Here is a 27,205-nt window from a genome sequence, read left to right as displayed (position 1 = left end):
CATCACCCTGGATGACAGCAGGGGGAAGACAGGAAAAGAAGAGGTCCAACTTCATACCTCTGGAGGAAAGACAGCCCGTCTGGGCAACTCTGCATCACACTAGAATCGCAGAGAGGGAACAAGCCCTGCCTAGTGTCATGGGAGTGCCTCACCAAGCACCCTCCCACTTCAGGGTAGGAGCTGTGGGGTTCTGAGCAGACGATTCCTTCTTTTTGAAGGTGGATGCACCACCAAGTCCTTGTTGTCCCAATGAAACTGCTTAACTGAGCAAACCCACTAAAAATAAAAGCATTTAATATGGGGTTTTCACATGAACACACAAAGGCAACGGCCTGAAACAGTACATACATAGCATATATAAATAAGGACAAAGATTAAAAATACTTTGGAAATGATGGACTCTGGGAACAGTTAGTGGCTGCTCTGGGAGGAAGCATCCTTGTGAGTCATTGCGCAGAACAGACAAATAAGACACATCCAAGCATGACAAACTCCCCCACACCTGTGAGACAGTGTGAACACATTTGGCACTGCAACAGCCAAGGGTCCTAGAGGCCAAACCCGTTAGCCACCACCATCCTTAACACAGGGAGGACAGCACCACGGGCTAAAGCCCAGGGCACTGAACCCCTCTTGGACTGCCCTGTCTGGAGACTGCACCCACCCCTTTGGCAGGGAAGGCATGAGAGACACTCAGAACACCAGGCTGAACCCTCATAGATAATTTTAGAGCTAAACAAATCTCACCTGTGTCAGAAGCCAGACAGAGTCCCTGAGCTAGAGCCATCAGTAAGGCCGGGACAGCAGAGAGAAGTTACATTTCTCTCATCTATACTGAAGCAGCATATTTAGTCTTAGGAACAAGATTGCCTTGCCAAGCAGAAACCCATATAGAGATATATGCCCAAGTAAGCTAGGGGCAATGGGGAGAGGAGGGTTGGGATGAACAAATGCTTCACCCAGCAACGGCCCCTGATGCAAGTGAGAGCAAAGGTAGCAGGACCAGACTCAAATCTCCCTGCTCTGCCACTTGACCTTCAGCTCCACCTCATCTTTGTTCAGAGGCAAAGTCGAGATCCCCAGGTCTCTGCTAACAGTGAACTGCAGGGGCAGGGTAGAAGTGCTGTCAACAAAACACACAGTGCTCTTCAGAGCACATAGACAGCTTCAGCCTCTGGAGGGGATGCTTACAGACACATTCTCAAAAAGCACATACTATTACCACAGCAAACAGCCTCTGCCCTTCCTCACAGCATCCTCGCCTGCTCAGTCCCTGAAGAACCAGAGCTCTTTCTTTGCTGCGACAGAGACTCCTAACACCAGCAACTCCCAACTCCCAGATCTACAGTCCCACTAACCCCTACCTCTTCAAGGCAGCTCCTCCAATTTGGGGTCAGACTGGGGACAGGCACCCCCAATAAAGTACAAAGAACATCCCTTTGGAGACAGCAGCATGAGGCACATAGCTTTGTATCTCAAAAAAAAAAACCAACCCCACAGTAAAAAAAAGTGACAAATTCCAGCTAAGCTGCACAGAGCTTCAATGCCCTGTTTTGACAGCTCTAGCCAGTCTGACTGAACTCCCTGCTCACATCCAGATATTCACACCTCCTGCCACCAGTTGTCTCAGAAAGCTGTCAAGGGCAGAGCTCTAACTCCTGACGGCTGCTGGTTCTTAAAGATTGGAAGACAATTATAATTGGATTCCAGAGATTATTTGCTTCGCCAAGAAGGGATGAGAAGTGTTTAGATCGTTCCCCAGCTGATTAAATCTTTATTTCACAGTAGTGACCCTGTGTGTTTCCTACCCCAGAGTGCTCGCAGACAGGTACTTGGCAAGATTGGCTTACTGGAGCACTTTAGCTTAACAAGACAGCTGACGCTGGCCAGCTGTGTTGGGAGTTTATCCTGTATCTAAATGGTTTCATCTCATTTCTGCAGCTCAGGCCAGAGAGCTGAACCCAGCTCCAGGCCTTTCCCCCAGTTTAATGACTAATCAGCCAGTTGCCTGACCAGCCATCCAGATATCTTGAGCCAAAGCCTTTGGTACCATTTGCAGCAGATCACAGAGGGCTAGCACCTTCTCTCCCCATTCATGTTGTTCATACTGTTCCTATGCTGCACTCACAGCCACAAGACTGCCTGCTTCAGAGACCCCAGCTTCCAAAGGCTGGACTGTCCTGCCCCAGACAGACTTTGCCAGCCTCCTGCCCCACGCAGCTTAGCCTCCCTGGGTGAACACAAAGCAGCAACACTCCTTGCTCACCAGGCAGAGCTGTGCTATAAAAACATGAAGGCAGGGAGTAAGGGCTGCCTCCAGCTAAAGCTGAAACAGGGGGATGAGTTTACTGGGGAAGCAGTTTTTCCCCTGGCTCCAGCTGAAATGATGGCATGCAGAGCCTGGCTTCTCCCAGACCCATCCTGTGCTCTGTATCATTTGTGTGCTCGAGCCCTTCGGGGCTAGCAGGGCAAAAGGAAGCCCAGAGGAAGCAGAGGAGGGCACGGCTCCAGAGGAGGCCTGGAGGTAAGGTTAGCTGTCAGGGTGTGGGTGAAGGTTGTAGTCCAACATTCCTCACTGCTAACAGGGGAGGAAGCAAAAACAAGCCAATGTCTTAAAAACTCAAAGCAAAAAAATACAGCCTAGCAAACATTGCAGAGAAAGCTGGGAGTGCACACAGGGCCCTGCAATGTACAGGGTTCTCCATGCAAGCAAGCACTCCAGTTCTTCCCAGAGCCAGCAAGTCAGACATGCTGCACAAGTTTTGGTTAGATAGTGGTTTGCCCCATAGTAGAATGAACTATAACTTATATACAGAAAGAAACAAGTCCTTGCAGTCTTTGCAAAGGTCCAGTTTCAAGAGTGCTGCCATGTTGGTGAGGGTTGCCGTGAGCCTGCAGCACTCCCCCTCTCAGTGCAGCGCATTATTCACAGCTTGCGGGGCTGGGCATTCCCCACCCATGCGTTGGTGCGAGGCGATTCAGAGGGATGACGAATCCTTGGAAAGCAGGCGGGCTCGCATGCGTCTACAGGATTCCTGGAGCAGAGAATTAGAGCAATTGAATGCTTGAGACAAAATGCCATGCAAGAAAAGGTTGACATGCTGTCCTCCCTCTGCAAGGACTCCCCCCTGGTGTCTGCCTCCCCCACCTTTTCCCCAAGCAGAGCACTAGACAAGTGTAAATAGTAGTTGGTCTTGGGCTGCGCCAACCTCTTGTCCCACTGCCACCCCTGACAGGCCGTTAGCAGTACCCTCTGCTTCCTGTGGCAGCCAGCCTGCCAGCTTGCAGGTGGAAGGGCTGCACACACCTTCAAGGCCCAGCTTCCAGCACACCAGTGGCTTGGCACACAGCAGTGTGCTACAAGCCAGGGGACTGCAGAGCTTGCATGCCTGCCATCACCTCTGCAGGTGTCAGAGCCCAGCAGGTCAGGTTCCCCACAAAAAGGAGAACAGACCTGTATGTTTGTCTCACCTCTTTCCGGCCCTCCAGAGATTTCAGCTTTGCTTGGGACATGTGAGCTGGAGATCCACATTTCTGTAACTGGACAAGAGACGGCAATAGGAATAGAGAGCTGGGCAATGAAATGGCATCCACAGCCTTCCCCAGGAGCAGCCTGTACCATCAGAGAGCAGCTACCACCCAAATCCACTCTTGGTTTGTCTGGTCCATGGGACAGCCCTGCTACGTGCAGACAGCAGGCTCTCTACACCTTGTGGAGGAGGATGGAGAGAAGGGGGCACAAGCCAATGCCCCATGGCAGGAACACAGCCAGAGGGACGAGACTGGGGTGAAGGCCCAGGGCTGCTACCCCTGTCCTGGTGCTGCCCTTGCCATCTGTTCTTGCTCTCCTCTCCTCACAGCAGCTTCCTAAGACCTTATTTAATCATACAGAAAAAACTTGGAAACCTTCTCTTGAGCAGAGAACAGCAAGCAGCCCCCCAAGGATCGCTGAAATGAATGCCCAAGTTGCACTCAGACTCCCCTCCCACGCTCCCTGTGCCAGCAGCTTCAGCAGTGCTGGAGTAGCTCTTACCAGGTGGACATTCTCTTTGCTGACTCGCTCAGGCTCCGGTGTGGAATCCCTGCTCTTCCTCTCCAGGATAACCGGTGTTCCCAAAACTTTCCGCTGCCGTAAGAAGAAAGGGCTGTTGGCTAGTGCTTAGAGTGAAAAGTGAAAAAGAAAGGGAAGAAGCAGGACGCATTGCTGGTAAGCAGTTGGATGCTGGGAAAGAAAAAAGGAAGCCAAGCTGGGACAAAAATTACAAGGCAGAACCACCTGAAATACCATGCCACTAGGCTGAGTCTGCCTGATTGTAAAGGGTCTGGGAGCTGACCTGAAGCCTGGCTAGGAGCCCAGCCTGTCAGCAACAGGCACATGCTGCTGTGGGGCAGCCTACAGTGTGCTAACACCTGTGCTAACAGGCTAGACTACATGACTAGCTCCCTGTCAGTTCTCATCTCATCTCGGGAAGCAAACAACCCTTCAGAAGATGCACAGATCCTACAGCCAAGCGTTTCATAGATAATTACACTTTATACTAACAAGGCTTATTGCCACTGTGCTGCCTTTCCTGGCCCCAGTGGATCTGTGTTCTTCAGCAGCCAATACTTTGAACAGTCCCTACCCTTTGAGGGCCTTATTCAAGCCAGGGCAAGGCAGAAGCAGAGAGCAACATCAGAAACTCACAGCAGAGAGCAGGTCAGAAGCTGCCTTTACCTTAATGAGGCCGCTGAAGGAGCGCGAGCGGGTGCGTCGCGGTGCTGGGGATGTGGGTACATCAGAGCCAGGAGTGAGAGCTGTAGGATGCTTATTAAACTAGGAGGAAACGTGAGTGCAATATGTTAGCACAGTTACCATTATCATTACACCAGTTCCTTGCTGCTGTGTGCTGTTCTACCTGCTACCCTCTTTTCCTCCTTTGTTTTTTATCTTCTGCACCCCAAAATGGAGGAGCAGCTCAGAGCTGCAGTGAGAATAAAGCAGAGGAAGGCCACATCTCCCATCCAGGATTACAGGGAGTTTGGGTGTGAGGCTGCTTTGTGCTGGCTACCAGATTAGCCAAAAGCAGCAGGTGTTGGAGCAGAAAGGTGGTTGGGCAGCAGCTGGAGGCTGGCAGCCAGGACTGGTGCTGACTGTAACAACCAGTCTCTGGAGCAGCCAGTTGGCTGAGAATGCTCACAGGACTGGTGAGAAAAGACCAGTTTGTCCACTCCATGAAGGCAAGAGGGGACAAGACTTTTCCCTTTCTGAGGGAGGAAGCTCAACAAGGCCATGGGGAACTGCTGACTGGCAAGTCCCTAGCCTGGAAAAAAAGAGAGCTCAAAGCACAGTTTGGTGCAGCAAGCTCCACATCCGGGAAGGGTGGCCTCCTCCCTTGCCTTCTTACAGCTCTGCCCCTTACACAGCCCAAAGCCCACTATCCCCAGCCCACCCAGGACTAGAAGCAGCTCTCAAGAAGGCCCTGCCTTTAGCCCTGTGCCCAGGACTGTGCTGACAAGCACACCCCAAAGATATCTTTTCTCCCCACACTACCTGTCGGATAAGCTTCTTCTTCTTTGCAGAGTCAGGCATATTGTGGACGTGGCGGAAGAGCTCCTTCAGTGCCTCTTCTGTGCGCTGCTGGGTCTCCTCCTGATGGCAAGTGTCCAGACGGCTTCGCTTCTGAGACTTGAGGGGCTGCAGCTCCTTGGAGCCAGGAGACGTCAGCAAATCCAGGTCGTCCTGGGAAAATGGAGACAGCAATTGCTTGCCATGCTTTAATCCAAATGAGCCACCCATCTGAGCCAGGCTGGGAAGAGGCTCGTGAGATGCCTCAACCCCAGTGAATGCACAAGGCTGTGTTTTCCCTACCCCTCTGCAGCAGCACTGCACCAGCAGGCCCTGTGCCAGGAAGAGGTGACAGCAATACAAAGGTGACCCCATTGCTTCTTCCCTCCCCTCCCGGATGCCAGCTGCAGAGGCCCTTCCAGGCTTGCGAAGGGTCAGTGCAGCTCCTTGCAATGCATCTTCCCTCTTCTGCAGCTATATGCAGGGAAGCATTTGCTGGCAAGACACAGACAAATCTTGTCCCAGTAGCAGCAAGTAGCCCTTATCCCAGCCCCTCTTCCAAGCAGCCTGGCCACAGCAGCAGGCACGTCTGTTTGGAAGGCACAACCCCATGAAGGAACAGGTGCTGCGTGTACTGGGCACGGGGAGCAGGTTTGCTGCTAAACAGGGACTGGTAGCTTTCCCTGTGCTTTTGATTAACAGATGCTTCAACTCTGCCCAATATCCCTAATGCAGCCGCCTGCACTACTACACCATATGGTTCCCTCACTCCTGCTCTCTGACAGATCCTCTTTCATGACTTGGTTTGTTTTCAGCTTCTTTCACTCACAAGGATCCTTTCATAGTATCACAGCCTCTGCTCCTCCATGGAGGGCTGGCACTGCATTTGCTGGCCTTACCTTTGATGTGTGAGCTCTGGATCCCAGATAGTGCAGCCTGGCACACTCCCGGATGTACGCTGGGGCCTGGGATGATGAGCAGAGAAAAGGCCAAATGTACATTTAGTATGCTTGGCCCTGGCACAAGAGTGGCCCCAGCAAGAGCTGCTCTTCAAACAGACCACACAAGCCACTTTCTTCAAGACTCGGCCACTTACGGCAGACAAAGCAATGGGATTTCATGGCCCAGTGCAGTCCCTGTTCAGAGTTTCCTTTTGGTGCAGGCAACCAACACAAGTGGAAAAAGAGTAAGAGCAGGGTTCCACAGGAACTTTTTCCAAGCAATTCCCCCAGCTCTGAAGTGGCCAAACAGGGGTCTGACAGGGCAGAAAAGAAACATTCTGTGGGAGGACTCTGCAGAAAGCAGAGTCCTGGACTCTGACCAGGAAGGTCCTGATAAGTCAAGAGACTGCCTGTTGCAGAACACTTCCCTGGAGGAACCTGCAGAAAGCCCCACACTCCTGACTGTCCTACCACAGCACCCTGCCCTGAGCCAGGCAGAGGCCCCGGACTGCAGGCTGGGCCTGGAACAGCAGGGGGTTGACTACCACTTGCAGAGAAGTTCACAACAACATGGCACATCGTTATTACATATTCAGCTCTTGGCAGCATTCATCCAGGACAAGCCCCTTCAGATTCTCATCCTGCCAGAACCTGAGGGGAGCTCGGGGGGTACCTGTCCCCAGGAACCAGGTTTCCCAGCCGGGCAGCAGGTGCTGGGTCTCCAGCAGAGGGTGGTGTTACACCGCACCCTGCTCCTGACCTGCCCGGGCATGAAGCCACCTCCTGGGCTGCCTGCCCAGCAAAGACCTCCTCCCTAGTCACTAAAGGAACAGCTTCTTGTAGAAATTCTCCTTCTACCACAGAAGAAAGCACCCAGAATATACACTTGACACCTGAGATCTGCATTCAGTCTCCTGCTGAAGGGCCAGGGAGAGCAAGACCCCAAATTGCACTTACCTTAAATAGTTTCTGAGAGTGTTTGATCATGAAGGTCACTCCATTGTTCAGCTTTGTGATATTCTCCTGAAGGTCATTTGCTGTCACCTGGCAAGTGGACACAGCCAAAGGCGCAGCAGTTAGAAGCAGAGGAGGAAGGGTCTCTGCTGCCCTTGGTGTCTCTGGGACACAGCCACACACAGTGCCTCAGCAGGAGGCCCGCTCCGAGGAGACAGGCAGGCAGGGCTCACAGCACCCCAACAAGAGCAGCTCATGGAGCCAAAGCTGCTCTGAGAGGAGGAGAACCAGAAAACTCTGGGGCCAAACAGTTCACCAGCAGCACAAGAAACCTTGGAGAGAGATCTGCAGGGTTTGTCTGGAGCTGCCATTCTTAAAAGAAGCAGGACATGCTGTGCTTTTTTACTGGAAAAGATGAAGCATCACTTCCAAATGAGACCTACGGCAGTCTGGACCAAACATGAGCACTGAGCCCTGCTGGGAAGTTCCACCTCACCATCCCAGGCTCCAGCCCTCCCATCACTGTATCAACAATTAATCTTCCCATCTTGGTTCTTCCCCAGTAGGCCTGCCAAGCCTCTGCTTTCTACCTTGCAATATCCCACCCACAGATACTGAGGCACTGCTTACATTTCTGGGCCACAGGATGTGGGGTGCAAACATGAGGGCAAGATTGTGGGCAGACATCTTGTTCTTGTCCTGCTTCTTGGCGGTCTGGTAGAGCAAGTCCAGCAGCAGTTTGAGCAGACTGCGGTTGGGCGCAGGAAGGATCAGAAACAGCAGCTGGAGGGCTTCAATTTGGCGTTCTTTGTCTGGAGTGCTGGTCTTATTCCCCTTCTCATCAAACAATGTCAAGTCTGCCAAATCACAAAGCAGAACATGAAGAACATACATTAACTTCCCTAATAGGAGGCCTATTGCAATCAGTTACCCTTCCCTCTTCATATGCAGTCTCCTCCAAAGTCTTGCATAGTTCTTGGCCCTCTGTCTCTCTCCCCCCAGCTCCTAAGCTCCCCACCTGATGTGTTAATCTGTGGTACTCCTCCCATAGGAGAACACAGTTGCTAAGAGTTGTGATGGGTTGAAGTCAAGATGCAGGAAGTTCACATAAAGTAGTTCAATAACAGTTACTAAGTAGATTGAAACCACACCTTGCTCAGGAGAACCCCTGACCTAAAAAAGATGGAGAACAAGGTTACCAATGTGGGCTCTACTCCTGGAGGTATCTGTTTAATATGGGAGAGAGAAGGCTGGGCTAGACAGACTTGGCCTGATTCCCTCAGAATTTCTGCTCCAGTCTTTCCAACCATTAGGCTGAGATGGCAGGAAGGTTCCTTCTTACCCTGCCTTTAAGGATTACCCTTCTGCAGCCTAATGCACAGCTCTGTAGCACTACCAGCTTTCTAGGAGGCTAGTTCCATTCCCTTTGCTTATCACTGCTTCTTGCTGCTCACTCACCTGCAATTTTGAGGTGGGCATGGAAGTGCTTGTGTGTCAGCAGCGGCTCTGGTAATTCACCCAGAAACACCTTAAGCAGGGTGGCCACATCATTGGAATGAAACTCCCCGGAGTCCAGGTCAATATCTGTACCACTGTTCAAAGCATCCTTTAGGATCTGTTGCCTGATACTGTTGCCTGGCACCCGAAACAAGCCTTCTGCTCTTAGATCTGCTTGGCAGAGTGGAGAAAAAAGGCCATTGATTAATCAGAGGCTGATTCCCATATTCTCACTAAAGCAGTTCCCTTCCCTTTCCAGAGCTTAACAGCAAACTTCAGTGAACTGCATTTACAGATATGACTTCAAGCTAGCTCCCACCAATAGAAAAACTCCATGCACAGATGGAAAGTGATTAACATATCTGCTAGACAATTCCCGGGAACAGTCATCCAGTACAGCCCCAAACTCCTGCTTCTGGAGAGCTCAGAGATTTTCACTGTCTGCACCAGAGACCTGGGGTGGGTCAGATACCCCTTGGGATAGGAAGACAGAAGGATAGAGTTACTTACTTTTGTGCAGGTACTCGATTAGCTGGGAAACCTGTGCAATGCCTTCTTCTGTCAGCGGTGAGCCAAACACTACCCCCTTCTCTGCGGAACAGAAGATAACTTGTTCAGGCAGCTCAGATTCCAACAGGGCACGGAGATGAGTGGTCCCCAAGAAGAGGATCTCAGCATGCAAAGACCAGTGTCCCAAAATGCTAAGGGTGAAGGTCACAAGGACCTCCACAGATGTGAGATAGCACAAGCACTCCCAAATAAGCTGCTTCATCTCACCGTGCTGTACTTGTAAGGGCCTCATCATCCTGCTTTCTACCTCAGCTTAATTACAGTTTTTATCAGCTAAAGCATTTTCTCTGTAAATAATTCTCTAGTTCTTGAAAAGAAAACATCACCAGAACAGATGCTTCAGTTTTAAAGGGCATATCATCTGCAAGCCTGGACCTTATGGAAACAGCAAAGTGGAAAGGGCAGATGTGACTGGCCAGGTGGTTGCTACATTGCCACACTCCACACCTGGGAAGGAAAGTCCAGATTAGTCCTCACTGTGGCTTGACAGGGAGTGGAGCAGAAGGAAGAGGTGCAGCTATGAGACTATAGGAGAGGACAATCAGCACTACTGGAGAGAGCAGACATTATCTGACTGGCTCACACTATCCTCCTTTTCAGGGATTGGTAATCCCTGGAATTCCCTGATACCATGTCAGCTGCCCTGGCTTGAGTACAGTAAAATACAAAGTCTGAACAATGAACAACTATAAAAAAAGGAGCAGCAAAGCAATGAGCTGGGCCCTTCTCCATATGGAGCACTGACAGCTCCTCTCACTCCTGGAGTTTGCTTTCATCTCATGGGGCTGTTACAGATCAAGCATGAGCTGCCAGCTCCAGAGCTCTGGTAAATAACACAGGCTACAGCCCCAAAAGAAGATAGAAGCAACTGAGCTGAAAGGAAAGAGAACCCTGCATGGGAGAAAACATTAGGTGAGAAGCCCATTTAACTGGAAGGCACTTGTTGAACCAATGCAGAAAACTGTTTTTTCAGACGGATTTCCCAGGTAAGATAGTGGTTATCCAGCAGGACAGTACTTTCTAATAAATGCAGTCTTGCTGGTGAATGGCTTTTTCCAGACACACACAGCCTGCACACTCTGTCTCTCAGAAAGCTGAGGCAACTCCCAAGGGGCTTCACTGGCAACATCCAGAGCCCTGAGCACTGCTTCTTCCCTCAGATGCATGTAGGTTTTGACTGCAGCTATAATAGAAAGATGATGCTGGATAGACCATACTACAACATGTGAACTGGGACTGAGAACTGGGACCACATACAGAGCTGGTCTGTCCTGCCCTTGCACTTAGGCTTCAAAGAGCCAACAGATTTAAGAAAATAATATTCCTCCCTTCTCCATGACCAGACTGCCAGGAGCATGGGCCACTTCTGAGGACAAGCTGGGCACCTGCACCCCAGCTTTCTGTGGCCGAAGATTTCCCTCCTTATTGTTACAGCTGATAGCACAGCAATCCAGGCAGTGCATTGTCTGCTCTGATAAAAGTTATCTCCCCCAAAGACTCCCCCCCCCCCCCCCCAGCACATTCTGATCTACTAGCTTTTGGTCTGTTGTACTACAGATCTTACTGGTTTGTTGATGCTCACAGCATGTGGGAAAGACCTGGTTAACCCTATGCACTTCTCTAGCAGCCTTCCCATGCAACTAAATTTATTCTGCCTGAAGAACGTTTCATTTTCTTCCAGAGCTTCTGAAATACACGGTAAGCCACCAGGAACTCCAGCCTCCTATTAAATCAAGAACTTTCTGACCTCCCTCTGATAAAGCACATGCTTCAGTCTTGCAGGAGAAAGGAGGGCAATGTGAGCTCTTGATCCACATGTAAGATCTGAAAGGACTGAATGCAAAGGGAGAGAATGGTTGGCAAAAGATTCTTGTCCTTTAGGAAAACTAAACTCATTAGACATTCAACAGATAGAATCAATAGTGGCCAGGAAGAGGAAAATGCATCTTCTTGAGACATGCAGGGCATGACAAATTCAATTTACTTTTGAAGTCAGAAGTTGATATCTGAATGTGAATTTGATTCTCAAAGAAACTTGAAAGACGTGTCTGGAGAATGGATGCTGAGTTACAACAGCTTAGGTGTTATTGTATGATTGCTCCTGAAACTAAGAAGCAGCAAGAGATTGAGTTTCCTGATGCTCAAAGAAGATGTAAGTATTTGCAGTTTGATCAGCTCTGAGCTCTGTGGTTCTTTGCCTCTGGCTTTGAAGAAATAAAACCTGTTTGTTCTAGCTGGTCTATACCACAAAGAAAAACAAATGATGGCTCCAAGATGAAACAAAAAGTACATGAAACTGATTTTCTCTGTACGCACAAACTTCTTTTTCTCAGAGTTTGGCCAAGGAGCTCACAGACAGTGCCTGTCAATGCAGGGAGACAGTGCCATTCCAGCCTGGGAGTGCAGCCAGCAGACTTGGAAACATCTGCTAGCTGTAGCTGTAGTGAGACACATGGCCATGGAGATGTCTGAATGGGGGAAGGCGGAGCTCTTGGGGAAGAGAGCTAGCAGGAGACATCAGGTCTGATAAAAGCAGTGCTCCAGCAGAGTACAGATAATTTAAAAAAACAAACTAGAGAAGGATCACAAGCTCCTCCTAGAAGGTTCTGACAAGAACACAGAAGTTTCCATAAATGCTAAGAAAACATTTTCCCCTTGGTTACTCACTCCTGTTTGTCAGGTGGCAAGTGTCTGAATGTAAGGTGTCCTGCTGCTCTCCTGCAACAGAGGCAGGAGCAATAACAGGTATGAGCACAGTCCAGCTGCAGTTTGGGGCAGTGTAAAGACCTGTCATCACAGAGCAGCATTGTAAGTCATGGCAATATTTACTAATTCTGACCTAAGGATGCAAAGGACTTGATTTGGAGCACCTGATTTTCCCCAGCAGTGGTGTCCAGCCCAGCGTGAGTGTATCTACCAGGGCTCCCACTGGGTGAGCCAGGAGTAGAGGGCTGAAGCCAGCATTAGAAAATTCAGCCTGAGCAGGGGGCGGTGCAGAGCTTGTCCTTACGAAACACAATGGAGTAATAGGTTTGATAGAATCAGAAACACTTAGAGAAGCTATCTAAAGACTGAAGACCAAAATAAAGACAGTGATAGCTCCCTTCTCAGAGGTACTCACAATGGCAGAATTGCTCAAAGAAAGGGGAAGACTAATTAGAAGTGTTCAACCTCAGGCTGCCAACATCTGAAGGCAGCTACCCACAGCTTCTCTGCCAGCAGACAGCCAGTCTAGCTGGGAAACCAGAGCTGACAAAGGATGTGAGAGGTGCCCAGATGGAGGCAGTTTCTGTCTAGATAAGTGAGAAGGTTTAACTGAATTTATCAGGAGAACCAGGCTCATCTTGAGTGTGGGCAGCGGAACTTGAAAGAGAAGATAAGAATAGTCAGTTTACCAGAAGAAAACTCCATCTGAATGCTTGTCTCAGAGAAATATGTCATCTCCCAGGGTTGAATCTGGGCTTGAGCAGAGTCAGTCATCAGTTTTGTCACTGACTCACTGGATTGGGATGTGCATCAGAGTGGCACTGGCATTTGGATGGGAGATGCACAGACAAGATCTTTCAGAGAGGTGTGACAGCAACTGAAAGAGACAGTGGACCCTAAGTGAAGTCAGTGGCCTGGAAAAGCTGGGCATTAGTGTTCTTCATGGAACCTGATGCTCTCAGCCTTTACTGATACTCCATCACTTACGAAGAAAGCTAACAAGCTAAGGAAAACAGAGCATAGTCTTCCATGGACACAAACCAGCAGAGAGACAAGGACACCTTGGTGTGTACTGGAAGAACCTGCACCTTGGTCAGGCACCCCTCTCCAGGTCAGTGCTATCCACAGAGCTAGACCAGAAACAGCCAGGGAGCAAAGCTGTATGTTTGTGGCGTGTGCTGCACTGAGCACAGCAACCAGCTGACCCACCAAGGCCAACCTGACATAAACCACAGCAATAATCTCCAGAAGAAGGGCATTCTAGAAGTGGCAGGGCACTTCCAGGATGAACCTCCTAGCCTCTGTTTCGCTCCTTTCCGGAGGTGGCATTCCCAGAGATTACAAACCTATAGTATTAAGCATTCAACACAAGCTCAAAACAACAGGCCTACACTGAAAGTTTTGTAAACTACGTGTAACGGATTATGACAGTCAGCATCACCCCAAAGGTGGGCACCAGACATCATGCCATACTCACCCTTGCGCTTCAGAGACATCAGAGAACGAAAAAATCCAGAGGCTGTGCTGTTTGCCCCAGGCAGCTTTGGGTCCTCCTCTCCCATTAGCTGGGCCAGCTCTGCCCCAGGCAAGTCAATGAGCCTGGTAATGTTGCTGACAACAAGCTCTGTGAACACCTCTGGTTTTTCATGGCGCAGCTTTTCCACAAAGAAGTCAGGATTGAAGATGATGGGCTGGCTGCGGAGGGAGGAGTCATTGCAAATGACAAAATTGCAGATGGCATCACTGGAAAAAAAGGGAAGGAGAAAAAAAAAACAACAGTAACTCCTCACTGCTTGGTTGTTTGTTTTTTTTTTTACAGCCAGCTGGTATGCCCTGAAGGAGACATCTGCTGACACAGGAGCTACCAGTCTACACCAACAGCACTGTCTGTCTTTGGTGAGCGTTCAGCACAGTGCAGTTACATTTCCCTTTGGAGCAAAAACATTTCTGGCCTGTTTGTACAACACAGCCCAAGACAAGCACTCTGTAGCATGATGGTAACATACGCAACACATGGCCAACTAAAACTTTCACTGTGTCTACATCCTACTGGCTCAGGCAGGTATAACACCCAATATTTTACATTAACTTAGAACTCTCAGTCATAAATGTTTGGTTCTGTCTCCTTTCCTCCACAGAAATTCATCCAAGTGGCCTGAAAATCTAAATCCTAATCTAAATTTTTTCATGCCCAGTTTATACTTGTCATTCCCACTGCCATTCCATCATCCCTATCTTCCTATCAACAGATAGTTCCCATACCCTGGAACTTTGTTTTTAAGATAATAAATGTGCAATAACACTGACCCACATTTTCACTACGATGTGGTCAAATGCTCCCAGGTGACAAACTGTCAACTCTTTGGTTACTGCTCTCTGCCAGCCACGATAAGTGCCCAGCTATGCACTCTGAGTCTGGAGTGAGCGTGAACATCAATATGAGCATTAGCCACACAAGATCAGTCCTTGAGGAACCCCATATAAACTTTCTCCTAGAACATCTCTTTTTGGCTCATCCAGTTCTTGCCTCTTCTTCAGGCTGTCCTTTATCTGACTCCCCTATTCTCTATTAAAGCCTACTTTCTCCATTTCATAGCTTCTCATGTGGCATGGGAAAAGGGATGCATCTGAGACAGTGCTCTGCTAAGGGTTATCTGTAACAGATACTTAGCCCTACCAGAGGTTAGGTAAGCTACATTCACCATGTTTAAAATCAAAATAAAGAGTTATCAAAGAGGTTAATCAGCACTCTCAGTGCTCACACTTAAAGCTTATCCCAATTTCCATCTACCTCTAGGTCTTCCATTACCATCTTCCCACTACTGTTTCAAACACTTGCACGCTTCTGAAGTCAAGACCACAGGATAGAGTTGCCTAGCTTGCTTCTCCTGTCCTTCTTTTACTTAAATGTGAGGATTAGTGTCACTACTCCCCAGTCACAAGCTACTGCCCCAGTGTCATACTTGGCTATGAAGTGCTGGCCTGGTGCTGAGAGCTGGTGTGCCAGTTCATCCCAGGCTCTGGGTGGAGGCTGCCTACCCACCCAAGCTTGCACACACTGCGTGCTTTCACTGCGTGACATTCCCCAGCCCTTTAATCATTCCTGGGCTCCTATAGAATACTTTCCTTTCCACTGTTTCAACATCCCTCCTCAGCTGTGAGCTCTCACTGAACATCATTTTCCAACAGCAGCTGCCCAGTGCACAGGTAACAGAAATGATGTGTCGGTGCACCAGGGATCATGTCAGTCCCTTGGGTGCAGTGTGGCAGCCGGGGGGGGAAGCACATGCTCTGACGATCACCCCTGGTGCCACCAAAGGCTTTCCCTCCAAAGCAGACTTTCCCACAGAAGACCAAAGCACCTTGATCTTCCTCTCCTCTCTTCCGAGGGGTGGAGGTCACATCATCATGTTTGGACCACACTGGGCATCTGTGCTCACGGCTCAACAGCCTGCCACCAAAGCCTTTGCAACCCACTGGACCTTACATCCATTGGTTCAAGCAACAGAGCACTTCAGCTACTAGTTCAGAGATCCCAGCAACTTATTCTGATGTAAATCGACAGCACCTAACAAAGAGAAGGGCATTAAAGCACATACTGGCAAGGCACCTGAACTCCAGCCTGCCTCCACCCTCCCCGCAGTATCTGTGAACCCAACGGTTATCTGAGCTACTGCTGTACACCTTTGACCTGAAAGACCATCGTGGCATGATTTCCAGGATGTGTGATCAGAATAACAGAATAAAAGTTGGGGCTCAGGTTCCACAAAGAGAATGATACTTGCTGAAATCAGAGGAAACCGGGCCCTCAGCAACACTTGCACCGTGAGAGTCCGTATGAAAACCCTCTCCCCTTGCCTCCAGTCTCCATGGATGTCAGAAGACTCCTTCCAGAGGATGGAGAGAAGGAAGGTCTGCAAGGCAGACTGCAAGGCAATCTGCCAGGTCATCTAAAATTTTAGAAAGCTCTTAAAGGCTCCCAGCTGCATGGTTCAGAGTGGCCTAGCAAGCATGCTGCTGACTCCAAATGGGGGCCATATTTTTCAGAGCACCTCCCAGCCTGTTTTTCAGCAGTTTGTTATCTGCAATAAATCACAACCAAAATGCAACAACTCGGTATCGGTTGCCAAAAAGCAACTGCCAATCGATCTGATCATATTCGCATTTCACTGCACAGGGCTACAATGCACAAGCAAGTGCCAGCTCTGCCTATAATGTGGAGCACACCCTTTGCCTGAAACCCATGACAACTCATTCTGTGGCAATACAGATCCTAAGAAGGGTTAATAGCAAGTGTATAGGCCCAGTGACCCTGCCTGCAATGATCCGTGCACTGTTATTCACTCACTCACAGTTTTGTTTCCCCACAGAGAAGATATGCAAATACTTTGCAGCAGTTACATCAAGCATCACAGATTATCTGCTCCCTCTGACAATTAGATATCTGGATTCAGAGAATAAAAATTAAACAATTTTGTCAACTAGAACTGACTGACATGACTTCTCTGCACAGCCAGTGTTACAAGTCACACAAAGTTTAAGAACATTTAATGCAAAAATAAGTAGAAAAAAAGTAAATTTCTTACATGAGTGCTGAGAGCTTTTGGAGAGGCATTAGGAAGCAGAGACAGGGAAAAGAACTTGCTCCTTGTTTCCAGCAACAAAAGAAACCTGCCTGTCCCAGCACAGCCTATGCAAATTCCACGCATGCTACGAGACACAAGGGCGCATTATTGGGTCTGAAAGGCCCCCTTGGCACACACTGGGCATCAGCCTTCACACAGAGACAAAACAGAAAAGAAAAGCTGGACAAATTGATTCATGTCTCTTGCCAAAGGCTGCGTAGCTGGAATTTAACAGCAAATAATTCCTACATAGAAACTGGGGTTTTGAATTAGGACCAGCGTGGTATTAAGTGCTTTCCACCTGTATCCAAGAGGAATCCACAAAATAGCCCCAAATCTATCCTGTGTTTACCATGAGTAAAGCCATGCAAACACATTCCCAACAGCATCCAAGCACAACCAATGTTACAGCCCTGGCAGGACAATAGCTGAGTCCCCTAACTGCACAACCCTGTGTCCGGAAACCTTGCTAGAAACACTGTCTGCCTCTGCCTTTCACACTTTTAGATTCTTTCAAAGACGAAGCACATAGATCAGCCCCTCCAGAGCTGGAAACAGCACCTGGCCATTGCTCTTTGCTACTATTTTATTGTGCCACCATGTGCCGTTCATCCACTTCAGGCTTCCCGTTCCATGTTTCTCTAGATTCCTGTCCAGGTTCTCTGCCTGCCGCAGCTGGGACCAGCCTTGTGTACTCTTATTGTGGTATGGCACTTCAATGAGCTACTTAATTTTGAAAGGTCACTTTATTAGCAGGCTCTTCCTCGCACAGAAAATTTGCCTTTGTATCATTATTGCTAATCAAAATGGAAATGTGAAGCAAACCCCTATTTCTTAGCAAAGATAAAGCCCCCACTGGCTTTACACACAATAACCCTGCCAATCCTCACTGCTGCACACACTATAACCTTCAGAAAAAGCCATGTGCCCCATCTGCTGTTTTCATGTTAAAAAAGGGAGATGGACGTACTCTACCTGCACTCACAGTTTATATAACAGCAGCAAAGGGGAGACAAACATGTATTCAGGGAGTTTACTGGTTTGAGGGTTTTTTGCTTTGCTTGCAATTACAGAGTTGTATTTTCTAGGTGCTGTGATTTCAGATTGCTTTACTACATGTCAAAAGACGATAAAATAAAGGAATAAATAGCTTCCTCTCCAATCCCATGAATAAAATCAAATCCCAATGAATAATAAAACCTTGTACTAATAGGGTTGTGATTAAGACAGCAGATTAAAAAAAATGGGTCTTATATTGTGCTGAGATTCTTGCCATTCTAGTATCTTTTAGAAGTGAACCCTGTGATCCCAGCCAAGTCACAAAGAAAGCTGTCTGTCACACACAACGTTCTTGCTTCAGGCATGACAGCCCCATCATTTCATGGGGAGTGGATGGTGCAGGAGGTCAAAATCATGATGGATCAATTAATCCCTAAGGTAACTAGATCCAGGCCAGGGAAATGCCTTGGAAACTAAGACAAAAATGAGACTTTAACTGGCAAAACCTGGTGACTGAACCTGTGGTGCAAGAGCTGTGCAAACAGGCAGATTAGCTCATGTAGCACGATTGCATTCAGATAGGTGAGACCTAACTGTTTTAGTGGTTTTACAGATTCTATATTGTTCTAACTCCACCCACGTGAAACCAGAAACAGGTTCAATCAACATGAAATAGAGCATAAGGACAACACAAGTAAGCCAAGAAAGAAAAGGAAGAGGTACCTTTGGGGCAAGGCATTAGCTGTGTTTTTCTAGCTGGGAAAGTGGAAAAACTGGAAGCTGCAGATTTCAGAAGAGCCTGATGTACCTAATTTAGTGGGCAAAATCCATCTCCAGTGCCATTTTGCACACTTGGTATCCATCACAAAGAAGCCAACTGTTCAGACACACCACAGTAGAAGAGTTTTACCATACAGGAGTAAAAGGATTAAAGAGTTTTTGAAAATAAGGCAGATAATGAATGAAAATCTCCTTCTGTAATAAAAAAATCTTTAGACTGAGAAAGAGCCAGGCTGCTCCCAAATACTGAGAGCAGGGCAGTAAGCAGGCAGGGCTAAAGAACACAAAACACGAGCAATTCTTTGCCTGGCTAAGCACAAAGGGAGACGGGACAGATGCGCACAGACTTGTGTTTCCCCAGGGAGATAGAAGTAGCATCGTTTCCTATGTTGTGCCAGAGTAAGGAATCAATTAATGAGGATGTCTGAAGACAGTATTTCCAGAGCCAATAGGAGCCATCCCAGATTTTGCAAAGAGATGAAAGAATTGTAGTAGAATTATGTGGAATCATTTTAAGTACAAAAGGACTAGAAGACAAATTATTTCCTAGATTAAAAAAATATATATATTAAAAAAGGCTAATGGGAAAGGACTGCAGAGACATTGGAAGAGATTTCACAGTTAAGGTTGCTTTGAGGACTGTACTTCAGACTGACATTCTTGTAAGACAGCGTAACAAAGATCACATTCAGGCCTCAGATTTGGCACAGAAACTCTTCATAGGATGACTGATTTGCCTCTGAAAAATGTCAAGAAAAACACGAAGCAATTTTTGCCTAGGGTTATACTCATAAGGTCTTTACAGGCAGAGTCCTTTTGTGATGGCATAGCACAGTGGATGCTGATCCTTGCCTACTGTTTCTAGACTTAATACAAGTAAGCCATACTAGATAACACTGCCTTTTTCATTTTTGCTTTGCTTTCTTCACATTTAAACAGCTAATGTGGAGCGATTCAGCCTCTTGGCTATGGAAACCAGATAATACTATGCAATTTAAACAGCAAGGAGCTGGAGAAGAAAGCTGCTAATATGTGATGGCAGCCTGTGCTAGACAACCTGGAACTAACATAACACCTGGCCATCTTTTGGACATTGGGTAAATTGGATATCCAAGTCACTGCTATAATCTATGAATTCAAATTCTGTCTCAGTAAAGGACTCAAAGCAGACCTTGGCAACATCAGCTACACATCTGTGATGTGAACCTGGAGACAGACCTATCCGGGAAGATAAAAGGGTTGCGGGAACGGGGAGGCGGGGCAGAGTGTGCTTTGGAAGAAACTGAAAATGCAACGTAATACCAGCGTCAAAGAAAACTGCAGTATCAAGACAGCTTGATATATATGAAATATCAAGAAATTTGCATTTCAACGTGAAATTTCTCAAGTTTGACCTCAGTGAATTCTTTTGTGATATCTTTAATAATAACTAATGGATTATTTTAAAGTCAACAAAGCAGTACTTCAGTCAGCCATCACCACAACATCAGAGTATCCAGATGCCTTCTAGTGCTAGAAGGAGGAAAAGAACTAAGGGGCACCTTAGAGAGGAACTGCATGCTCACTGCTGTGATCCTCACCAAGCTGCTTTCCCAGCACCACCACCACAGCTCTGGATGATCCCACGCTGTGCGACTGCTCAACCTCCTACCCAGACTCTAAAAAATGCAGAAACACAGCTACTGCCAGAAACCCAGTAATTTCACATTAAAGATCTGCAAGCTCATATGTCTGCCTTAACATCAGAATAACACAGTTTAACAGCATTAAGTATCAATGCTGCTCCGATTTTCATGACTTTCAACACAGTCTAAAGTTTGTGTCTTTATTTTAATATAAACCCCTACTGGGAGCAGCAATAGAAGAGGAGCCTTAGATCCAATCCTGATTTCACTGAAACCAGCACCAAAACTGAATCTTTTCAGATGGCAGCAGCTGCCTCTTCTCGTTACTGATCTATTCACTTTTATCACTGTGGCACTGGGAACCTTGGTCACAGCTGGGGACTCCACTGTGCTCCATGCTGTACAAACACAGAACAAAGGCAATACCCTGTCTTCAGAAGGCTGATAGCTAAATCTGAAATGAATGCTGGAGGGACAGAAAAGAGGAGGAATCCCAAGAGAAGAGGCAACACTATCAGTCAGCATGACTGATATAACTGAACTCTGCCAGCTTTTCTGTAGACACTATTAAAAAGGAGGGCGAGGAAGGACAGGAAAAATAATCAGGTCACACTGCAGACATTTAGAAGAAATCCAGCTTCTGCGGGAGGGGCGACATGGGACTGAGCACAAAGGAGCTGGTTTGAAAGCTATCAGGCAGGGACGGCTGGGACGCAGAGCTGAGGAGGCAAAAGCTGAGCTCCAGGCACTGGCCAGGAGCTGCTGGCAAAGCAGAGGCAAGAGGCCAGCAGCACCAGGTAGCCAGAGGAGCTTGGCAGCACCGCAGGGCATCTGGACCCCCACATGAGGGTGAGAGGGTTGCAACCTGAGGAAGCCCTGCAGCCACTTCCCACCACCTAGAATATGCCAGGCAGGCATGCTACCTCTCCTTTGGAAGAAGGTCACCAGAGTCTGGGGCTAGTCTGAATAGAAACTGTATTGATGTATATTCCCTGCCCCAGTCATATAGTTATAATCATGACAAAACAATGCTTATTTTTTTATTTTACTAATTTAAGCCATTTGCTTTGTGAATAATGTACCATGGATCATGGGGCCAGTTGGTATCTGTCCTGAATGCTGTGTCCCATGTCTGGGACAGGGATTTTTGGTCTTTTCTCCCCATGCACTGCAGAATTACCCACCATGACCTTTGACTATGAGTCTAACAAACTTCAAGAACACATCTTCCCACAGACCCCCACAGCTTTCTCATGTAATCTAAAATGCTTTACTGTCCATGGACTCTCATCAACTGACTGCCCTTCAACTTAATTCATATCCCAGGTAGGAAGTTTCTTCCCACTTTTGTCTGTTTGGTCCTTAGCTGGGTGGACTGCAAGGTTCACACGTGTCTGCCATATCCTCAAAGTGTGCCAGTGGGTACTTTCCAGTTGCCAACGATTGTAGCATTCCCTTATTCTCCTCATTTTAAAACGTCTTTAACTTCTTTACTTCCCCATTTTAAACATACTGGAAGTCAATAAGAGGCATAGCCCAGTCCTTCCTTTACGTCCTTGGCCTCTCCCCTAGCGCTCAGAAGTTGCTGCAGGCACCCCTGACTGTCACCCTTGCACTTGAAGATAAGAGCCCTAGAGCATCCTTCTGAGGCAGGGAAAAGATGTAGTTCAGAGACTAGCACTGATATACCATGTAGAGGCTTCTCCATCCAGTAGCTCCAAGCCAGTGTCCAGGTCAGAGCTCACTTATCATCTGTAAAGAGAAGCCCTACAACAATCAAGTTTACTTCTGACATGAGTACTTGAGCAATCACACAAAAACAACGCAGCAAAATTAACAAGCTATTGTAGCAACCAGTCTGGGAACTCAAAGCAAGGAAGGATGGATATTTTCCTCCAGCCCTCCCACAGGATGATAATCACCCAAAACTGATAGTACCAATTGGTGCCAAGAACACATTTGGGAATCCCATCCCACCATCAGCTGTCAGTGGTCGAGCAAAGCATCGCAATTCGAGTATAGCGTGCTGTAGCACTCACCCCTTCACCTGTCTGCTGTTGTTTTTTCTGGACCAAAGGGTTACTAAGACCTGGGTCAGGACCCACAGCACTGTTAGGGGAGATTTTGTGGGCACAGCCCGGCAAATACAAATGTACTCAGGAAGTCACAGCTCTTGTTTTTTTCATTACACTTTCATAATTCCACAACGCTCCTTCACTCTGGAGATGCAATGGGCAAGCTGCATGCTTGCATCTGTATTTTGTATCATGGTGGCGTTTGCAAAGGATGAGAGCACATCAAATCCCTTCTCATCAGCAATCCTCTGCAGACACCACTGAGTATGTCAGAGGCCACATCCCATGTTCCAGATGTGTAAACTCTCACAAGCTGGAATGGCAATGAGGCACCCCTGGATGCATGCCAGTATTTAAATAAGCTGGTGACATCTGGTCAGGGCTGCTGAGGCACACAGATAAACAGGCTGGGTCAGCACAGAGCAGCCCAGCATGGAGTACCAGAGAGACAGAGATACACAAAGCAGCCAAATTAACTCACCAAACAGAGCAGAATGGGAGCCTAGTTATTGAGCAAGGGATTTGGGCAGGCTAGGATGTCAAAAACCGGAATATTTTACACAGATACCAGAATTCATAGGACAATAACCTATGCTGTCACTTTATGCAACTCTCCCATACTGATCAGAAACTGTTTCTCTTCCCATCCAGCCTGACAGGTCATCTCTGGCTGGATTTACCTGGTTTCTCTGCAGAGCCCAGGGAGCAGTGATATATTTATGTGCTGCTCCAAGGGCTGCTCAGGAAGGTGTGGAGTGGCACGTCCGTGAGAGGAGAGCTCCAGGCACCCCTGAAAGCTTGTGACGGATGTTCCCTAGAAGGCTTCCTGCTCTCCAAGGCACAGCCAGCCACAGCACGCTTGTCTCCTGCTGTATGACAGCTCATGAGCAGGGCTGTAGGAATGCCCATATGGAACTCCCAAACCATAAAGCTACGTTTCAACCTTGAGTCTGTACTCCAGAAAAACAAAAGGGAAACTAATGCCGGCTCCCCGGAGAACTTCCTGTCTCTGAAAATCAGAGCTGACACATTACCACTTGAGAAGAAAGGATGTTTTGGCTGGACTCCAAATTATTAGAGCTTTATAGGCCAAAAGCAAACACATTAAAAGTTCTCATAAGGCAGCTGGCAGGCAATTATTTAAGCAGCTTATCATATTCCCTACAATCTAGTTTCTGAAAAAATTTATGAGGAAACTCTAGATAGCTTAAGTGCAATTACCTAGTGTAGAGGCGAGAAAGGCCAAGAGCCAGGGATTGAGGCTGTTGCACCTCAGAGAAAAGGGCCCAATACTCAAACACAGCAGTAATAATAATACATTACTGGGATGAGAGGCCAGGAACACACCAGACCTGTGAAGCTCTGAAACAAGAAGTCAGACAAATTTCTGACACCACAGGGCCATGGTTCCTCCCACTTCTCTATCCATGCCGGTTCCAAGACCTCCATGACTTGGAGCACAGTGTCAGTCCCTGGGATCACCGCCCAGGTTTGGCGAAAGCCCGCACAAAAGCAGCACAGCAGGTTCATGCCTGAACCCAGCAGAGAGCACAGGCCAAGGAAAGGGCCTCAGCTCCCTGTTCTTGCCCCCAGCTAAAGGACAAGTGAAAATGAGATCCTACAGAAAGAGCTGACCCTGAAACAAGTGAAAAACACAAGACCTCAACTGTGACCAGGAGCCTAACCCAGCATACAGAGGGACAGTATTTCCAGGAGGAACTTGACTTCAGTGCAACTGTTAGATAGTAGCCAACATTTCCATGCTGCCCTGTCTCCTTTCCATCTGTTCATGCCACTTATTCAACCAACACACACTGAAGACTGTTGACCTTTAGCACAAGGAATTTGATTTCCCAGCAGTGTCCCGCATCAGTGCTTCAGTTTCAGGCTGAACTCAGTGCCCAGGCACCTTTAAAGGACTGTTAATGAAGCCCGGTGACATTCTCATATGCACACAGCAACAAGGCAACCGCTAGGCTGGCAAGGAGACCCAGCTGCTGATTTGGGCTATGTGGGCAAGCAATGCTCCCTCTTCACGCAAACAGACAATAAACTGAAGTGTAGCAGAACAAGGATCCTGTTGTCCAAGCCCATCCCAGGCCCCAGATGAGAACAGGACAGGCTGTTACATGCAAACATACAAAAATACTGCAAATGCAACACAGTTTGGGTCTGGATGTGCGTCTGACACGGCTTGGACTAAGTAGGGGGTTAAATGCAAGTCTAGGTCTCAAAGATTTTAGTGACAGCTGTGGAAGAGGGAATGTTTGAATAAGATTGTCCCCTGCTCCAGGCTATCTTCAGAGAAAAGCAGCCAGACTTGGCTTTAATTCTGAAATCAACCATTTCTTCTGCATGACCCTCAGCAAGTCACTTTGACTTTTGGGCATTAAGTCATGTTTACAGTGAACATTTTCCTATCTGCAGTAAAACAGAGATGGCAATTGTGTCTCCTTTCATCGCCTGTTTACAATGTGAGTTTTTGATGTCCAGTTGTGCAGTGACACTCTATCAAGCCATTTTAGCAAGATGCCTTATGCCTTTTCCCAGCACATTCTACCTTCCAGGCCCATTGCTTTTTTCCCTTCCACTCATCCCACCCCTGCCATATCAAATGGCCAACACGAACATGGAGCGTGTGGCAGAGTGGTTAGGCACTGCTTGAATTGACTATTAAATGCATTTATTAAACAGACAGATGTTTCTCCTTTGCAACTGAGCACTCGGGCACACTGCGATCATCATTCTCAGTTATGAAGAGCCAGGCAGAGGTTAGAGAGACCACAAACAAAAGAGAGACTCACACAAATCATCTTTTGTCGCATTCAGTAATATTTGGTAAGGAGGTTAAGACAACCAGCTTTCATTTCCAATCTTTAAGTCAGCATACAGTAAGACCACACGCACAGCATGCAAGCTTTACTAGCTAACTTGTGCTTCTCTCCAGATGAGAGGAAATAGGGGCAAAAACAGAGTCATGGAGCTTTATTTTCTAAAAAAAAAAAAAACCCAACCAAAAAAACCCTGCAAGCTTTGTGGTCTTTGTGGTGACAGAACTGCAAAGCAATTGCTAGTTTACGACGTGAGCTCTTGATGTCCAGTTGTGCAGTGACACTCTATCAAGCCATTTCAGAAAGATCGATTTGCTGGTGCTACCTGTGGGTGATGGGAAGCATTGGAGTAAAACTCCATGCTTTGCTTTAACACAGTCACTTGTGGGGGTGGGGGTAAAGAGCAGGGGGATTACATCCTAAGGACAACTGTCAGCATATAACAAATAAATTCAGTCATTTAGACTGATCCAGGCCACATTTAAAATGCTTTTCCCAAAAGTGTTTTAACTATCAGCTGCACAAAGCATACTCAACCCCTTACCAGGTCCAGCGTCTGAGGCACTCCCTGCTCAGACACGAGCACCGTCTTTTCATCCCTCCTTCCCGAGCAACGCTCCGCCCCAACCCAGGCACCACAGCCGTGTCCCCAGATAAGCACAGCAAGGGCCATCAGGATGGGTCCCACTCCGCAGAGAACGGTACAGCACCACTGGGAATCAGGCTGAATATGAGGCATCAGCCCTCAACAGTATTTATTTTGCAAGTCTACAAGAATTAGCACTCAAAGGATACTCAGGTTGCTGCTCCACACCACACATGCAGAAAAAAATTGGGGGGGGGGGGGGGGGGGGGGGGAAGTAAGAGATATGACTGTCTTTTGGCTGTCATCTGACAACACTGTTCCGATAAGGTGTTCATATATTCTCCGCTGTTTTAATGGCAGCAGTCACAGGATAATTATGCATATAAAAGTACGTGCTAAAGGTGAATTACGTGAAGCTGACATTGTACGTGTATTTGAAAAGCAAGAATAACGCACGTAGAGTGGACAAAGCAAGGGAGAAAGAGGGTTAGACGCGAAGCAAGTCTATATAGTGCCATCACCCTACCAAACCCTGCAACTGCCAAACGCTCTCTATTAGTTCTCGCTTTGCGGCTGCCGGAGAACTAAGCCCGCCTAGGCGTCTCTGCACCAGAGCGGGGGCAGAACGGATCTCTGCGAACGTGAGCGCAGGGACAGGCTTCCAACGGAGCGGTCCCCCTGCCCGGGGGGGCAGGCTGTTTGGTGCAGGAGCTCTCCCCTTGCAGGAGGACGGGCGGTACTTCCCCTGCAATGCAGCACAGGGACGCTGCATGGAGCGCTCCCCAGCTGCTGAACCCGCAGGGACGATGCAACCGCAGCACCGAGGTGCAGCAAACCGATACGGAGATGCGCGCCGCGAGCCACCCCGGTCCCCCACGCCTATCCCGCGGGGGTACCCGGCCGAGAACCGGCGGGCAGTGACACCTCTGCCAGGGGGTCGGGGACCCCGGTCCGGGGGAGCGGCTGCCCCGCCGCAGCAGCAGGGACGGCGGGAGCCCGGCTCGCAGGGGAAGCACCGCAATGGGCGGGCCGAGGCCCAGGTGCGCCGGCCGGCGCCTGCCCGCCAGCAGCGTGCTGCGGAGAGGTGCGGGGGACCCGCAGCGGCCGGGACCAGGACCCATAACGCGGTGAGAGGCCGGGGAGGGCGCCCCACCGCCCCGGGGAGGGGGTGAGGCGGGCGCCGCGCCCCGGGGAGCCCCGCTCCTACCTGCCGCCGCGCCTCCCGCAGGGCGCCGGAGCTCCCGCCGCCATCTCATACCTGCCGCTCCGCCTCCCCATTGGCCCGCCGTGCCCCCCCCTGGCCCCGCCCCTCCCGGGACGCGCATCGCTATTGGCTGCGACCGGCGCTCCCCCGCCGCCATTGGTCGGTTCGAACGGGGAACGGCCGCGCAGCGCGCACGACGGGAGGGGGCGCGGCCCCCCGTGGCATGCTGGGAGTCGTAGGCCCGGTGCGGGGGACTCGGCGGGA

General features: G+C 48.7%; 1 protein-coding gene across 3 annotated transcripts; it reads right to left on the bottom strand.

Annotated features, from left to right (window-relative positions):
• Positions 1–305: 305 nt before the first annotated feature.
• Positions 306–26,994, bottom strand: ARHGAP19 (Rho GTPase activating protein 19). Of its 3 annotated transcripts, none has more exons than XM_074908424.1 (12): positions 26,945–26,994; positions 13,694–13,959; positions 9,451–9,531; positions 8,902–9,111; positions 8,074–8,300; positions 7,447–7,533; positions 6,448–6,513; positions 5,534–5,722; positions 4,718–4,816; positions 4,034–4,126; positions 3,472–3,540; positions 306–3,035 (listed from the first exon to the last, which is right to left on the bottom strand). In XM_074908424.1, exons 1-12 carry the CDS (start codon positions 26,986–26,988, stop codon positions 2,979–2,981), a joined length of 1,488 nt encoding a protein of 495 aa, XP_074764525.1. In that variant the 5' UTR covers positions 26,989–26,994; the 3' UTR covers positions 306–2,978. The 3 variants fall into 3 exon arrangements, with proteins under 3 accessions (XP_074764525.1, XP_074764526.1, XP_074764527.1); XM_074908425.1 differs by lacking the exon at positions 26,945–26,994 and adding an exon at positions 16,803–16,887; XM_074908426.1 differs by lacking the exon at positions 26,945–26,994 and adding an exon at positions 15,026–15,105.
• Between the last annotated feature and the right edge of the window lie 211 nt (positions 26,995–27,205).

This window comes from Athene noctua, chromosome 5, assembly GCF_965140245.1.
Source record: "Athene noctua chromosome 5, bAthNoc1.hap1.1, whole genome shotgun sequence".
Taxonomy (NCBI): Eukaryota; Metazoa; Chordata; class Aves; order Strigiformes; family Strigidae; genus Athene; species Athene noctua.
This window is presented reverse-complemented; position numbering and strand designations above follow the sequence as displayed.

What these genes read in the sequence shown, in the direction of transcription:
- ARHGAP19 (XM_074908424.1), bottom strand. Translation starts at nt 26,988, where the DNA reads ATGGCGGCGGGAGCTCCGGCGCCCTGCGGGAGGCGCGGCGGCAG. An exon ending in CCAGAGCTCACACATCAAAG is followed by an intron (nt 5,723 to 6,447) that starts GTAAGGCCAGCA and finishes CCATTTTCCCAG; the next exon opens with GACGACCTGGATTTGCTGAC. An exon ending in GCAAAGAGAATGTCCACCTG is followed by an intron (nt 3,541 to 4,033) that starts GTAAGAGCTACT and finishes TCTCTTGTCCAG; the next exon opens with TTACAGAAATGTGGATCTCC.